Source organism: Lepisosteus oculatus, chromosome 1 (assembly GCF_040954835.1).
Source record: "Lepisosteus oculatus isolate fLepOcu1 chromosome 1, fLepOcu1.hap2, whole genome shotgun sequence".
NCBI lineage: Eukaryota > Metazoa > Chordata > Actinopteri > Semionotiformes > Lepisosteidae > Lepisosteus > Lepisosteus oculatus.
The window spans coordinates 63,824,605-63,841,480 of record NC_090696.1 but is presented as its reverse complement, the minus strand read 5'-3'; the positions used below and the strand labels follow the sequence as shown (position 1 = coordinate 63,841,480).

The 16,876-nt window shown below is 34.7% G+C and overlaps 1 protein-coding gene across 2 annotated transcripts in view; it reads right to left on the bottom strand.

The window, feature by feature from the left end:
• Positions 1–4,065: 4,065 nt before the first annotated feature.
• The window catches only part of kcnip4a (potassium voltage-gated channel interacting protein 4a), a 159,018-nt gene continuing 146,207 nt past the window's right edge, over positions 4,066–16,876 (bottom strand). For both annotated transcript variants that reach the window (XM_006629888.2, XM_015345382.2), the window contains exons 5-8: positions 13,636–13,743; positions 10,122–10,226; positions 8,855–8,917; positions 4,066–7,989 (exon numbers count right to left, since the gene is read on the bottom strand). In XM_006629888.2, the coding sequence (XP_006629951.1) occupies positions 7,942–7,989; positions 8,855–8,917; positions 10,122–10,226; positions 13,636–13,743 (324 nt within the window). In that variant the 3' untranslated portion in view covers positions 4,066–7,941. The remainder of the gene's footprint in view (positions 7,990–8,854; positions 8,918–10,121; positions 10,227–13,635; positions 13,744–16,876) is intronic.

The following is a 16,876-nucleotide window of genomic DNA, read 5'->3' as shown; positions in this document are numbered from 1 at the left end:
AAGCTCAGGTACAGAACCATCTACATATACTGTAAGGTTACTTGATTTGCTTTACGATGTTGATGAGGGGGGGTGCCAATAAGCATGACTTTAGTCTTGTCATAGTTGAAGGAAATTTCGAGTCATCCAAGTTTTTATGTCAGAGATGCAATTAGAATAGAGACAGCCACATCAGTGTCAGCTTTGGTATGGATGTATATTTGAGTATCATCAGCGTAGAAATGATAGCTAAGGCCATGTGATCTTAAAAGCTGACCAAGTGGAAACATGTAAATGCTGAAGAGCAAGGGGCCCAGTATTGTGCCCCGAGGAACACCAGACTTAACAAGACCAATTTCAGACCTATACCCATTAAGAGAGATAAAGTGACAGCGATCAGTGAGGAAAGACTTGAACCATTTGAGAGCAGTCAGAAACTCCAAACAGTCTCCAGATGAGAAAGTAAGATATCATGGTCAACAGTGTCAAAAGCAGCACTGAGATCAAGAAGGATGAGTATAGAAGGAGAACCAGAATCAGAAGCTATTAGATCATTAGTGACTCTAATCAGGGCAGGTTCTGTGCTGTGAAGTTGATGGAAGCCAGATTGGAGGGGTTCAAAAAGGTTATTTGTCATGAGGTGGTTATGTAACTTAAATGTGATGGCAAATTCTAGAATTTTTGCAAGAAATGGTAACTTGGAGATGGAGAAGTTGGAGAGATAAATGATTTAAAGTTATTTGGAAAGCATGGCGCATTTTAAATTAACAATTCTGTTTACGGTTAACTACCACATTGTTAAAAATTCTAAACAGGTTTTTTGAAATTTGGCTGTATTTCGAAGCATTTACAACTCATTTTAAACTGTACTGCCCTTTTTTAACTTTCATTAGGTTTCACATAAAATTCAAATGAATAAAGTTTAGACCTGAGAGTATGTACATATTTGATTTTCATATAGGCATTGATCATAGATTCCCTTACAGAAAATAGTACACCCATGTGCACCTAATTTCCGACTTTTCAGAATGCATTTCTACATTTGCATTTGCATCTACATTTCTTACTGGCAAATTTGTTGAGACAGTAATTGACAGCTGGAACCTCAAAGCATTCTGGGGGAAAACAGTACTACCAAATGAAGCTAAGATATGCTTGAAATACATTTTGTGCTTGAACAATAATACAAAAAGATAGTTAATAAGTAAAATATTCTCGTAACTTTATTAATGGAATAAAACATTGTGCCTACTGTTTCCTGGACTTCTTGGAGAATAAATGACAGCATGCAAGCTGAATTTGGGGAGAATGTTCATACATTAAAAAAACACCATTAGGTGCTGATACAATTAAGAAACATAATCAAAATATTTATTTTTATACATTCCTATCCTAACAATTATTTTTTTCCACTGCCATCTGACATCATCCTGGAGGATGCTGAAGTCTAACTGTACTCACATGGGCTTGACAATGAGATTCACAACATTATAGAGTTTATTTTACCCTCAATTTTAATTACTTAATTAAGCAAATTATTGGTGTAAGAATCCTTTTCTAAACTATTGAACTCCTTTACATGTTGTTTAAAGAGAGGAAAAACCTTCTACATAATAGGCCTCCAGGAGCGTAGACCATGTAATAGAAGTGCTTGTTTTTCAAGCAGCTGCGAAGCAATGTCAGTCAGACTGTGGCCTTGATTACAGATTTATGCTGCCAGAATCAAGCTGGAATCTTAGAAGGTAGTGTACTGGTAGTTTAAATTTTAAAAATACGTCAGAATGCATACAATATTGCCAACTCGTTACTTAGATGCTCGTCCTATTACTATCCACAATATTATTATTTTTTTACTGTTTCTGACCCTTGCCTTTAATTAATGAAAAAGTAAATTATTATTTTTGGTTTAATTAAACAAATAGAGTTCCCAGCTGAGAGAAAGCTAAAAGGCCACTTGATCATCAAGTACTAGACTGTGCAGATCCAACATGATGTTCAAAGTGGAAACTGTACTGTGCATTACTATGAACATACAGTAGTGTGAGATTTTATTGAATGGGTGCAGTGCTTGCCAAAGGCAAGGACACAAGCATGCTCGCTAGCACACTCTCCAGTGATTTATCATTTCACACCATGCCACTAATCTGCTGAAAAAGAAAATACTGTCTCAGTACTGGATTGCTGTAATAGGTTTAGGAGTCTTGGATGTCTGTAACTGTAGTCATACTTTGTGTTGTTTTTCAGGGCTTCTTAATACTTTGTAGTTCTCGATTCTGATTCCTTGTGACTTGCCCTGAGAGGTCATTCCAAATCTCAGTGACTGAGAGTTGTTAATTTCTGTTCACTCTCTCAATTTCTCTAGCTAGACATTTGTTCTGGAGACCTATGGTCCTTTGGGTATAGAGACATTCTCCAAGAAGCCATAGGAACAAATGTTTTGTAAGCAATGAAACCTAATTTCCTGTTTAATAAATTAGCAAACTGTATTCTATTCAAATAGTTTTTCAGTTGTAAACAGCACATATCTTTTGATTCGAGTGCCATTGCTGACCTCCTAACAATCAAACACAAAAAATACAGAAAAAAGTAATGAGAAAAATAGACAGATGCTAAATGTTCTGTGTCCTTTATTATCCTTTTTTTTTATAAAATGTACACACCTAATTACACAAAGACACAACAGTATATTTAAAGTGTACATGTACTGTACTACTCTTGTATTTCCTACACTGGTGCTAATAGAGCAACCTTCACATGCCTCTACCAATCCATCTCTACACCAGAATAGATTTATGATTTCCAAACAAAATGTGCTGTGTTCTTCCAAGTCTATTTGCATCTCTGTAACTTTCACAATATTCACAGAAATTATCCTTTAAAACGTGAAGACATTGTAATGCAACTTTGTATCTTTGCATTAATATCTTTCCCATTTTAATGTAGCTTCCTCTAATTTTGAATATAATGAAGTAAGTAAAAGGCTGGTATTATGAGAGGCAATCTGGAGGTAGAGGATATGGAATAAAGCATGAGGCAAGTACTACAGTATGTTTCAGATATCTGTGTTCCTCTATATAAGCACTCTACTGTACAGTATATACAGTACAGAGAAAATTAGACGTTTGGAGATAAAAAGGCCCAGGATGGAAACAGAAAGGTGTAGGTAATAACTGAAAGTTGTAAAAGGAGTTTAAAAGAAAATACAGTGCAAAAATGAGCTAAAAGTTCATATTAATATCCCTTTTAAGAATCAGGAATGCAGAATTCGAATGAAACATTTCATAACATGTTTTCTAAAGTTGATACTTTGCACTAGAAGGAAATTAAATCAGTGCTTCTTATTTTGAAATACGAAAACTCTTTACAGCTATTGATTTCTTCCATCTCTGTTTGTGCATAAATTTATTATGTGGGTTTGAGTTTTTGTTTCAGGTTATAATGATTTAACATTTACTGAACATCAGCATTAGTTTGTAGAAAATAAGCTTATGTAACCAGTCCAATAATGTTTTGGACAATATACCAACAACAGACATAATAACACACAAGAAGTAAATAGCTTAAAAATAAATTTATACATGTTAAACACATAGTGCTTAATATCCACATATAATTCCCACGCCTCAGTTTACTAATAGACTTTGAATAAGAAAAACTGAGTCTTTACCTTCCAGTAGGCATCTCCATTGCAAAACATTATGGGAAGGTCAAGCCTATATCACTAATCAGATCTCCAGTTTAAATATTATACTGTATTTTGCCACAGTATATGCCAATAACATGAACCTAAGTCTTCTGTATTCATTGTAATGTTTAGTGACACCATGACAGAAGGAATAAATACTGAAGTCACTTTCAGATCTAAATAGGCCAACTTACCATACCCCTAGGGTCTCTAGATGTACATTCTTAGAGCTTAATGGATGAGAAATCACTTCATGTCCAAAATCCAATATTTAGTACATTTATAGAATCTATTGAAACCAACAAGGGATGCCTCCTGTATGTGATATAATTGATACATTTAATAAGAAACTGAATGAGATCTGAAAGTTTAAAACATTTAACATAGTTACAAAAAAAGAATTAAAATCAGAACTTAGTTTTATTACATTTTGTAACTTATACCATTTGTTCCCTTGTCCTCTTTGATTTACCCAGATAGCTGGAGAGAAATGAGTGAGGCATTTTGTCAACACTTAACAGAAAAGGATAAAATAATGAGAATGAGAACATTTCTGGTTATTTTGATATAACGTTTGCATCAATGTAACAAATTATAAATCTTTATTGTTGAAAATGGTCTGTCTCTGAAATGTGCATGAAAACAGGAGCCAATTTAGCTTAAACTTTAAACAACCAAAAAATAACAGATGATATGTTGTGGTTAAGGCCTAGATTCTTGATATTCATCTTTATGACTAAAGCAGGGTTTCTCGTAATTTAATTTCTTACCATTTACATCCAATTTCACATACAGTATTTCGTGCTCAGTTAATTTTTTGTAAATCCTGTACAAGTTCATTATATACTTGCAAAAACAACTATGGCTTTATCTCAAATTATATCCACCATGTTGCAGCAGTGCCTGCAAATCAAATTCTGCTCTTAAAAGCATTGTGTACCCTGTGAAGTACATTCCTATGAAGGGAATCTGCAACAACTTTCACATAGACTGCTTTGAAGTGCGATGTCAAAATAAAATCACAGTGTGTATGTGTTTGGGTTAGGCAGCAATGGAAGTACTGGACTGTATGTAAAGGTAATCTATTTTACAGTTTTACAGATTTGTTCAGAAAAGGCTTCTCAAAGCTGCACTACTGGATGTTAATTTCAGAGCTGTTACCCAGAATATTTGTTTTTTAATTGGCAGGGTGTGAATTTACTTTGCTTTGCTTGTATTCCTTTTCTGAACTTGTCTGAAACAGTTTTTTTACGGGGATACTTGGTACAGTACCTTGACAAAACCATGGAATAAAGTTCCAATGAAGAGTCATTTGCTGTAACGGGTAGGTATTTTCTTAACATCAAATGGAATGTACAGCTGGGCACAACAGTTTCAAAAATGTTGTTGCAAATAATAACATTTAAATTAAATAACCTTGCTTTCCTTTTTTTTCAACAACAAAAAAAAATATTGTGCTACTGTACCTTGGGATTAAGAATTTAGAATGGGATAGAAAACAAAAGATCAATAAATACATACAGCAAAATTATATTATGTTTTTAAAAAGTTAATACTGTACATACAGTATGCCAAAGACAGTGAAACACAGATAACAAAATATTTCCATGTGAATTGGCTGATAACAAATTAATCAACGCCAAGGAGACACTATTCACAACATCTCACGAACATTCTACATCCCTGAATCCACATTTCCCAATTGATGACTTAGAAAGTAGAGTATGTTAAGATTTATGTTAAAAAATGACCAAGAAAGAGCAAGCTGAGCTTTCTTTAAAGGAAGAAAATGTGGCAGGAAGGCATGCCAAGGTCAAGAACCACAACAGAAGCAGAGTAAGGAAGGAAAAAAATGAACATTCATTGACAAAGATTCTTTTCTAATATTTTTTAGACCCTTAATAGTCAGTACTTTAAAATCCTTTCAGAATGTTGCACAATTATAATGAAAGTATTACAACTGACAAAGAAATCTAGGCTTGTTTATATCATTAAATGCTCATTAATCAAAGAAACAAAAGCTGGAACAAAAGCTTCCAAAAGCATATTTTATGACATGCTACTTGAAGGCATTTTTCACATGACTGAAAGTTCAATTTGATCAACCAATTCACTGGATTAGATGCTTAGGAGAATGTCTTACTGTTATCAGTGAAGAGAACAATAACATTAGAATTTGGGGCTTTTTTTTGCTAAATTGTTTTATGTGTAGCGTTTTTAAGGGGGTGTACTGATATGGGTGAGGGCAATGGAAGAGTTTATGGTAATGGAACTTAACATCCTTAGTTGAAAATGAACAGGGACAGGACAAACAGAATCTTCAGAATCTCAGATGTTGCAATGCAATATAATCAATTACTGTACACCCGAAGTTTCCCTTTTACCACAAAGTCCCACTTCATTCAATTCTAATTGGTCTTGTTTCCATCTGAGTACTTCTATGGTCCTTCTTTGCTTTTAGTTTGCTTTAAGGACTGTGCAGTGATACTACAGTAAATACTAAAATCATGTTGTTCTAACTTTTATGATCTAACATAGTTACTGTAGTTGCAGAGCATGTATGTTAAAATAACAGGAAAGCAAAGTTATCCTGAAATGTCATGGGAAACAGGTGAAAATGTGAAACTACTATGCAAATTTACCTGGGGTATTTCCATTAGCATAAATTGGAGAAGCCCCCACTAACCAAGCAGCTGACACTATAAAATATTGTTCAACTTCCAGGTATTTCATTTCAAAACAGGAAGCTACAGTGCAAACTTTCCACACTTTTTTTCTGTGAGCCATAATAATGCACCACAGGAACAAGCCAAATAAATCCCTCTCCTTTATACTCTATGGTGCCTTATCTTTTCAGTGGGTATTTTGCATAGTAATGTTCACCAGGACAGTAGTAAAGTATGATTAGTCTCAGTGAAAAGTGTCCAGGTACCCTTAAAAATAAAGGTACAGTATATTCAACTACTGTATACATACTGTACACTGTCATGGGAATCTTATTAAGGTATTTCTTCCAGAGAGTGAATACAATCTTGTGATCACTAGTTTAATTTCCGAAAGAGCTCGCTCAGATTAAAACTAATTGTATTTTGTGTTCCCTCGGTAACAGAAACCACGTGCTTTGCTAAACGTGTCCTTGGGTCTTGAGGCTAAGTGTCAAATCATTATGACTATTAAGTGTATTGATGCATAGAGTACATGTAATTACTATTTTTACAATATGATTCTACAGTGTTGCCACTATACAGTGGAGTAAATACAGTTTGCTTGCATTTGGAAATTTTCTCATGAGGATATTGTTTAGGATTTAAAAAAATCAGAAATAAAGCTTAGCCTTCAGGAGCGCAGTGAGGGACTCTTGGTACGGCTTGTCTCTGTGAACTCTATCTGTATGAATAAGAGGTTACACAGTTGAGTTTACCCAAAACAAAGTTGTATTTTATCTGGTTAAGTGTGGAGTAACAATCAGTTGTTTTCAGAGTGAGTTTTTCTTCTCTGGATATCACAGTATTCACAAGCAGCTTTGGGCCAGAATGTGTAAAGGCACTAATGGGTGATTTCTGACGTTGCTTTAGTAAAATAATTAGATACCTATGTTCAGTGCATTTGTAATCTCTTATATAAAACTTTTCCTAGACTGGGTTCACACATTAACTTAGCATTTAACAATGTCTGTAAATCATATAAGGTCAGAGCCTTGATTGCTATTGGTACTTGTGTGGTAAGAGTAGTTTAAAGGAGGGTTTCAAGATGGCATATTAAACCTTTTATTGTTTAATTGCATGAAAAAAATGATTTTGTCCCCCTAATGTGATATGAAACATGAATTTGAAGATAATAAAGAGAAATATTCGATACAATTCAGAGAACTTTGGGAGGGTAAAAGCAAAGGATAACAGAGGCGCTTACTGTAATTCCATTTGGAGATCGGGTTGATCAAATTGAAATCCAAATCATGAATGGTGCTATGCTCAGATTCACAAATGTCAGTTTTAATTTTCTCTATCTTAAAATTTATATAATTCTTTGACATAAAGGTGCAAAACATAAACTAAAAACCTTTTTGGAACAAGGGCCAATGCATTATTGCAATAAAGAAACATTAGACAACTGAGAACTTTACAGTTGAACAAGCTTATTTGCATAATATATATATACTGTATATCCCAGCACATTACTGAGCTATTAAAAAGTATGTATGAAGTTGTAAGTTCTATTCAGAATTTGCCAAAGAATCCTGGGATCCAGCCGTTAAGAGACTCCTGGTAGCCCTCATGTTATATGACATTTTCAAACAGCTGCATTGATCTCATTATATTTTCATCCTGTGGGGAAAGAGAATGCCAAATTAAAACAACGCAGAATGGAAATCTAGAACACTTAATATCACAAGTACAATACATCAGTGTCAAGAGATGAATATTAACACATTTCAGTTAGCGAGCTGATAAAATCAAATTACTGTATTTCTTTAACAAGCAGTCAAACACATTGAGAGGACATAATAGAATAAAACTGCCTTGGTCTTCAGTAAACATTGCACACACCTAGTGTAACCCATGGTTTTGAAGCCTTCTGACTGGGCACATATCAATTCTATTTACTCAAGTGTATTCTATGAGGCCTTGTTACCAGTCGCACTGGAATTTGGTTATCTAAACTAATTGAAGATGTCGGCTAATTAAGAAATAAAAAGTGTGCTACTTACAAATCCCTTAAGAAAAAAAATCTGGGAAAGTAAAGGTGGAGACTCAGAACTTGTTTACCTATCAACAATCCCAGTAATTAGCTACAGTAAGTAAGTAGCATTGTGATTGGATGAAAGCTTATTAATATTTATACTACTTCAAAATCCCATAACAGCTGGTATTCTAATTCAGAAACCTGAGGACATGCCAAATGGTTCTCAGGCCTCAATATAGCATAGTGTTAAGAGGTTAGAGTGGGGAGCTGCTTCAACATGTGACCTGCAAAGCACCACACAGAGTTTAATTCTAAAATGAGTGGAAGTAAAATGAAAAAAAAAAAGAAGGGCCTTCTTCAGTTGTATAAACCTTTAACATTCAAAACAAAACCGTTTTTTTTTCTTTTTACTTTTTCAGCATACAATTAATCTTTGTCTGTCCCTTTGTAATATGGTACAGTATGTTCATGATTGGGTGTCATGAAGCGGGAAGAAATGGCACTTACGTTTTGGCAGCAATCAATAAATTCATCTATGGTAACCACTCCATCCTTATTTTTGTCCATTTTCTGTTAGGATTGGAAAAGAAATCAAAATACTGCATGCGTTTTTTTTCTTCAATTTTATCACTTTACCACAAAGACTCATCTTTTTTCTAATTTTGCTAAGAAAGTGGTTTTGTTTCTTTTCTTCTAAAACAATGGTCTATAATAGTACTACAGTGTTTAAATTAAGGTATGATCCTAGTGTCTACTATCAATGTGGAAAGCAAAACAATACCATGCGGTATTGGTATTGTATTACAGCAGATAATATCTAAAAATCTGCCTCTGGTGTGATTTTAGTGGTGGCATAATGATGAAAGGTGATGATGCAATTTTCAATCACCAATACTGTACCTAATTGTCCTTAATTTTGTACTAAGCAGCTACGTGGTAGAATCACTTAAAACCAGAGGTTTGAATAGGCTTTTTTACCCAAAGTATATTAAAACCATGGCACACACAACAAAGACAACAGGCATTAAGAAATTAAACTATGGCTCAGGTCACTTAATTAATTTTACAGTATACACTTCAAAATAATGTGAAAACAAATATGTGAATATTTAGTAGAATGGACAATTACTGCATATAGTAATTATTAATTGGGGAATGGGTAATTAAGTTAATTATGGGTAATTATTATTAGGTATTATTAACAGAAAGGAACAAGTCTAGATGTGAAATGTATGCTATCCATAGTTATTATTTTAGAATAAAGTGTTTTCCCATTCTCTGTCAAATGCAGTTTATTGGAAATATTAACATGTGCTGAGTCTGTTACATTTCTGTCATAACTGATAAGTTATTGATGACAGATTACTTTTTTAAAGTTAATACCCATTCACTAGAAGCAATCCTATGTACAAGGTTTGAACAAGTCTCAGACCTCTCAGTCTCAGTTTTTAAAAGAAAAGTGTGATATTGTCATTTTCTCAGAATGTGGTTTTCAAGGCTACAGAATTCCTGTTTAAGGGATACATTACATAGTTAGCTTTTTAAATGACCTAGTCCTAGCTATTTATCAATAATGAATACAATCTATAAACAGGTATTAAAGTATTAAACTTTGTTTTGCATTAAAAAAACTGTTAGAAATGGTGATAATTTAATCATGTATTAATAATGCTGCTCAGATCAAACATGTAGCAATACCACAGTGAAAAAGATAACATACTTTAAGTTACACATTTCATATTAAATATTAGCATAAATATATTGTATGCTTTACCTGGAAGAATATCTCCACATGCTGCCTAGGTGTTTCTTCTTTCAGGATTGGGTATGTGCATTTGCCCATCATATCATATATAGCTTTCATAATGTCTAGCATTTCCTGCCAAACAGATCGAGTCATTAGAATCATTATTGGCTTTTTAGTCCATTAAGCTGTTATGCTGCTTCCCCACCCATTTTGGAGAATTGGAGAAAAACAAATTACCATCAAGAAAACCATAGTGCAATTCTGTTTAAAAAGGCATAAATAAATAACATCTTAAAATTCTTCTGTGTACTTTTTTCAGTCAACCATTCCTCTACTGCAATTTTCCATTAATTTGGGCACACTTAAAAGTACTCATTGGAAGATATTAAGCAGGTAAGAATTAATGCAGTTGAAAAGATCACTATAATTCCTTTAAGACTGAAAATGGAAGAGGTATTTTAAAATATTTTAAACCTTTTTTCAAAGGACAATTATTATTGCTGTTGCAGTAAAACATAGTCAATATTGAAAATGTTCAAATTACCAAGTCATTTTTAAAAAGAGATTTCCTATTTATTATTTCACTTTGGCAGGTTCATTGAGTAAGTCCAGAAAACCAATATCTCAAGCATAGTGCCATCACCTATTTCTTTTGTAAAAGAGAAGACAACCACACTTTTGTGAGGTGTGTTCAAATATCAAATATAGCAGAAAGGTCATTTGTTGTTTTTTTATCTGTAGCATTCAATCTGGTCAATCCATTAAAGAAAAGATACAAATATGGGTGCAAGTAATCTCAAATCCTTTATACACTGATGTATGATATGGTAAACATATAATGAATTAATTCTGATATTATATTGCTGGCATCTTCCTTTTTTAAGATTTAAAGCATGATAAAATAATTAAATGAAAGATGCTACACGTGATCGGACACATCATACGAGTCTGGTCTTCAGCAAAGTAAGAATGCCTAAAGAAGTAGATCAAGAGCTGGACTGCATTATGGCAAAAAATCCTTAAAATAACTTAAGTTATAGCTTTCAGATTTTATTTCTTCTTAGATGTCAGCAGCAGTATGTTAAACTCCACTCTATATTTCACATGGAGCCACTGGCTGTGTAATTTACAGAGGTAAGGAGTAATTTGCTGATGCAGACCCCTTTGAGAAAAGACACAAACCATAGAATGGCCTACATTCACGAGTGACCTCAGATAAAGGCAACAGCAAAATGCATAAATAGCTATAATTCCAAAGATTTGTGTAACAGTTTTCATCCAAAACTATACCATAGTGCTTAACAGTATATTCTGCATATACAGTGCCTTGCGAAAGTATTCGGCCCCCTTGAACTTTTCAACCTTTTGCCACATTTCAGGCTTCAAACATAAAGATATAATTTTTTTATTTTATGTGAAGAATCACCAACAAGTGGGACACAATTGTGAAGTGAAACGAAATCTATTGGATTTTTGAAACTTTTTTAACTAATAAAAAAATGAAAAGTGGGGCGTGCAAAATTATTCGGCCCCCTTGCGTTAATACTTTGTAGAGCCACCTTTTGCTGCGATTACAGCTGCAAGTCGCTTGAGGTATGTCTCTATCAGTTTTGCACATCGAGAGACTGAAATTCTTGCCCATTCTTCCTTGCAAAACAGCTCGAGCTCAGTGAGGTTGGATGGAGAGCGTTTGTGAACAGCAGTTTTCAGCTCTTTCCACAGATTCTCGATTGGATTCAGGTCTGGACTTTGACTTGGCCATTCAAACACCTGGATACGTTTATTTGTGAACCATTCCTTTGTAGATTTTGCTGTATGTTTGGGATCATTGTCTTGTTGGAAGATAAATCTCCGTCCCAGTTTCAGGTCTTTTGCAGACTCCAACAGGTTTTCATCCAGAATGGTCCTGTATTTGGCTGCTTCCATCTTCCCCTCAATTTTAACCATCTTCCCTGTCCCTGCTGAAGAAAAGCAGGCCCAAACCATTATGCTGCCACCACCATGTTTGACAGTGGGGATGGTGTGTTGAGGGTGATGAGCGGTGTTGCTTTTACGCCAAACATATCGTTTTGCATTGTGGCCAAAAAGTTCGATTTTGGTTTCATCTGACCAGAGCACCTTCTTCCACATGTTTGGGGTGTCTCCCAGGTGGCTTGTGGCAAACTTGTGACGAGACTTTTTATGGATATCTTTGAGAAATGGCTTTCTTCTTGCCACTCTTCCATAAAGGCCAGATTTGTGCAGTGTAAGACTGATTGTTGTCCTATGGACAGACTCTCCCACCTCAGCTGTAGTTCTCAGCAGTTCATCCAGAGTGATCATGGGCCTCTTGGCTGCATCTCTGATCAGTCTTCTCCTTGTCTGAGCTGAAAGTTTAGAGGGACGGCCAGGTCTTGGTAGATTTGCAGTGGTCTGATACTCCTTACATTTCAAGATGATCGCTTGCACAGTGCTCCTTGGGATGTTTGAAGCTTGGGAAATCTTTTTGTATCCAAATCCGGCTTTAAACTTCTCCACAACAGTATTACGGACCTGCCTGGTGTGTTCCTTGGTCTTCATGATGCTCTCTGCACTTTCAACAGAACCTTGAGACTATCACAGAGCAGGTGCATTTATACAGAGACTTGATTACACACAGGTGGATTCTATTTATCACCGTCAGTCATTTAGGACAACATTGGATCATTCAGAGATCCTCGCTGAACTTCTGGAGTGAGTTTGCTGCACTGAAAGTAAAGGGGCCGAATAATTTTGCACGCCCCACTTTTCATTTTTTTATTAGTTAAAAAAGTTTCAAAAATCCAATAGATTTCGTTCCACTTCACAATTGTGTCCCACTTGTTGGTGATTCTTCACATAAAATAAAAAATTTATATCTTTATGTTTGAAGCCTGAAATGTGGCAAAAGGTTGAAAAGTTCAAGGGGGCCGAATACTTTCGCAAGGCACTGTAAGAGGACTCAAGTAACTCAGCCAGATGAGTTTATCAAAATGATAAAGGGTGTTACCCTGATGTCCTCGCCGGACTTCCCCCTGGCCTGTACCAACCATGGCCTTCTAATAATCCCCATCTGTGAATTGGCTTCGTCACTCTGTTCTCCTCCACACTGTGAGCTGGTGTGTGGTGAGCATACTGGCGCACTATGGCTGTCGTCACATTATCCAGAATTAGTGGTGGTGAAGGGGAGTCCCCATTACCTGTGAAATGCTCTGAGTGGAGTGTCCAGAAAAGTGCTGTACTGTATACAGTAAACATAAAGAATTACACAGCACATGAAGCGTATCTAATGGTAAAATTGAGGGTGACTAGATTTGACAAAGGCTGAATTTGAATGTACTGTACAGTAGCTTGGACTGCGGAGTTAGCAGTCTTTCTCTTACGAGTTGAGTCTTGGGCTCTGCACTAACCACAGATTAACCTGCCATGATACAGTATGTGACAATTGCTCATGTGCCGAAATCACCACAAAGACATAGCAAATGAAGCACAAGTAAAATCCACCTGATTAGACAAATTCTTCATTCTTAACATGCATCCTTACCTCTTTTGTTATATATCCATCTTTATTGATATCATACAAGTTAAATGCCCAGTTCAGCTTCTCATGTACTGAGCCCCGGAGCAGAATGGAAAGACCCATGACAAAGTCCTGCAGCAAATAAGATATATTTAATCTTAAAACATACTGTATAATATAGGCTGGTACAAATTGGAAGATGTATATTTGAAAATGTAACTGTATAAATGGAATTAAATTATTTGTTAACCTTAAGTAAAGCCTTAAGTATACTTTATTGATATACTGTTCTTTCTGGATTAGAATCTTATATAGAGTAAGTACTGAATATACTGTATACACATGTATAAAACATTTTAAGAATATCAGATTCTATTAGAATAAATTCCTTATTCATATATAAAACTTTCCTATCTTAAAATATTATATTTTGTAATCCTAATATTAAACATATCATGCATTTAGCTGTGAGTTTTCATTTTGTTCATGGCATTAATGGGCGCTCAAAAACCCAGACTAATAACAACAAAACAGTTCCTAGCTTCATTGCGTTGATGGCAAAGATTCATGTGAATGTTATTTCATGTCAGTGTTGCCTGGATTAATCCATTATGTTGTGTATTAAGATAACACTTAACACAAAAAAACTAGCACATCATAAAACTATGAAAGGAGCAAGTAAAAACATTTCTTAAAATTCAGTTTTTATTATTATATTTGCATTAGTTTTATAACTAAAAGCTGGAAAGACAATCTTAACTGCAAATAAATCTATGGAATGAATTAATTAAATGTGCCAGAAAATCCTCTTTGAAATTGTGCATATATTTGTTTAGATTAATACACTTTAATTATTACATCATATTATGTTGTACAGTATTTTTGAAATATTTTTTTCTTTCCCTTTTTGGAAAATAGGTTCACTTACTACAACATCCATGAAGAGAACAACCAACAAGAGCAAACCCTTAAAAGAATATCTAAGTGGTTATGGAAGTAGAGAGATAAATCTGTGTTACTTGTAAACAAGCTGTTGTAGGAATCTAGGAATTCTTATTTTGAGCTTATCTGTGGAAAATCAGGCTCAGTATGAGTTTTTTATAGTTATATAAGAATACTTTGAAATGACCATCAATTTCAAAATATTAACAGATTAGTGGTATAGTTTCTATTATATGTGTTCAGTACATTATAATACCTGGCCTTTTGAAAACCATTATCTTTTTCATTGCCAAGCTAACATCATGTTATTATTACTAAAATAATTCACTGAATTACAGTAGCTGTTAAAGAATTTGTCAGAAAATAAATAGTGAAAGGGTTCGTCAGCCATTCCAGTCACCTTTAATTATTTACAGGTTGAAATGCCTGATACAGTCTGACAGGAATTTGCTTCCTATAGCTCTTGGCAGAAGAAAAGCTGGTACACATCTCATAGACAGTAGTGTGTACCATGCAGAGAGACAGAGTTGACTTCTCCAGCACATAAACATCCTTGTTTACCAGAAGAAAATGTCTCACATGTCATAGAACCAGCCTGATAGGCTACATTATTGATGTTTAATTTCTTGAACCAAACTTTATAATAGCATCCAATTTTAATCTCAAGACAGCCTGTGTCATGTAGGGCTGTACTGCACTTTAAAAATCAGACAAGATCCTATCAGGAACAGGAATGTATTGTATTTCAGGGTATATTTGGAAATTCAGATATAAAAATGAATAATCAATTTAAACATTGTCATTATTTTTTATACAGAATGTATATGTTTAAATATAGTATATTAGTTATTCATAGTCTGGATCATTAAGTTTATTACCCATAACTGTTTTTTTAGTTGCTTATGTGATCCCCCTACAAATGATTCATAAATCCTCACTGGTTTATTATTGTATAAATAATTAATCTGTAAGTCATTTTTACAACCTATTTAAGTAGGTTTAGTAACTGAGCTACTGTACCATTTACAGTGCCTTGCTAAACCATAAAGAACCTTCAAAGTATTAAAAATGGTGTTCCAAAATGCATATACTGTACAGTGCTGTACATTTTTAAACTAAATTATTTATTTGAAACCTGAATCCTCGTACTGAATTATTCTAAGAGTAAGATAAGCTGCAGAGAAAAAAAACGATGTACAGTATGTTGATTGCATAAGTATTCATACATTTTGAACACCATAATATGTGGAAGAACTTTTGGCAGTCCCAAGTCATTTTGGATACATTTTGGTTTATTATAACAACTTTGCACGGTGGCTTGGTGCAAATTTTACCCACTCTTTTTGGCAGTTTTACTCATGCTCTCTCAAGTCATTTGGAGAATCACCGACGAACAGTAATCTAAATCTCAAATTATTATTACTAATAGGATTAAGTCAGGGATTTTCACATTTTTCCACTCCAGTGTAGCTTTGTCCTTGCTGAAAAGTGATTTTTTTGCCCAGGTTTTAAATTTGTAGCAGGCTGAAAAAGATTTGCTTCTAGTATTTACCAGTACATTTTCCAGAAACTTTTTCCTTCAGTTCTAACAATCTTTCCAATCCCTTCTGAGGAGAAACATTCCCATATCCTGAAGCTGTCACTTCCCCATTTGTGACTGTAGGGATGGCATAGATGTTGGTGTTGGGTGCACAACAAACATAACTCTTGGTATTTATATAAAAAAATCAGTTTGGACTAAACTGACTACAAAATGTTTTCCATATTTTTGCAGGATCACTCAGGTGCATTTTCGCAAACTCATTGTGAGATATGAGATAGATTTTTCTCTCTGCTACACAGGCCAACTTTGTGGAGTGAGAGGGATGCTGTTGACTGATACACATTTCCCATTCAGTCATTGAACTTTCTAGCTCTTCCAAAGTTGTAGTTGGCCTCACACTGGCATCCCTCTGGGCAATCTGCTTACCCAGCTTCTCAGTTTGGAGGGACAGTTTAATCTAGGCTTTGTCTGGCTGATACGATGCACCTTCTGTTTTTTTTATGATTGAACAGACTGTTCTCATAGAAGTGTTGTTAAGGCTTCAATATTTTTGGTTCACATCTCCTGATCTCCTGATCTGTTCTCAATATGAATGACTGGCATTGAAAGCTCCTCAGACTTCATATTTGAGTCTTTGTTTAAGATGTACTACCTGACCAAGAAAACCAGTAGATGCCAGTGTTCTTATTGTGAAATCATGAGAACCACTATAACTGCACAAAGACTGGGGCCACTAACTGAGAAAGTCTGTGAACCGAAAATAATTTAGGTTTGCCAGAG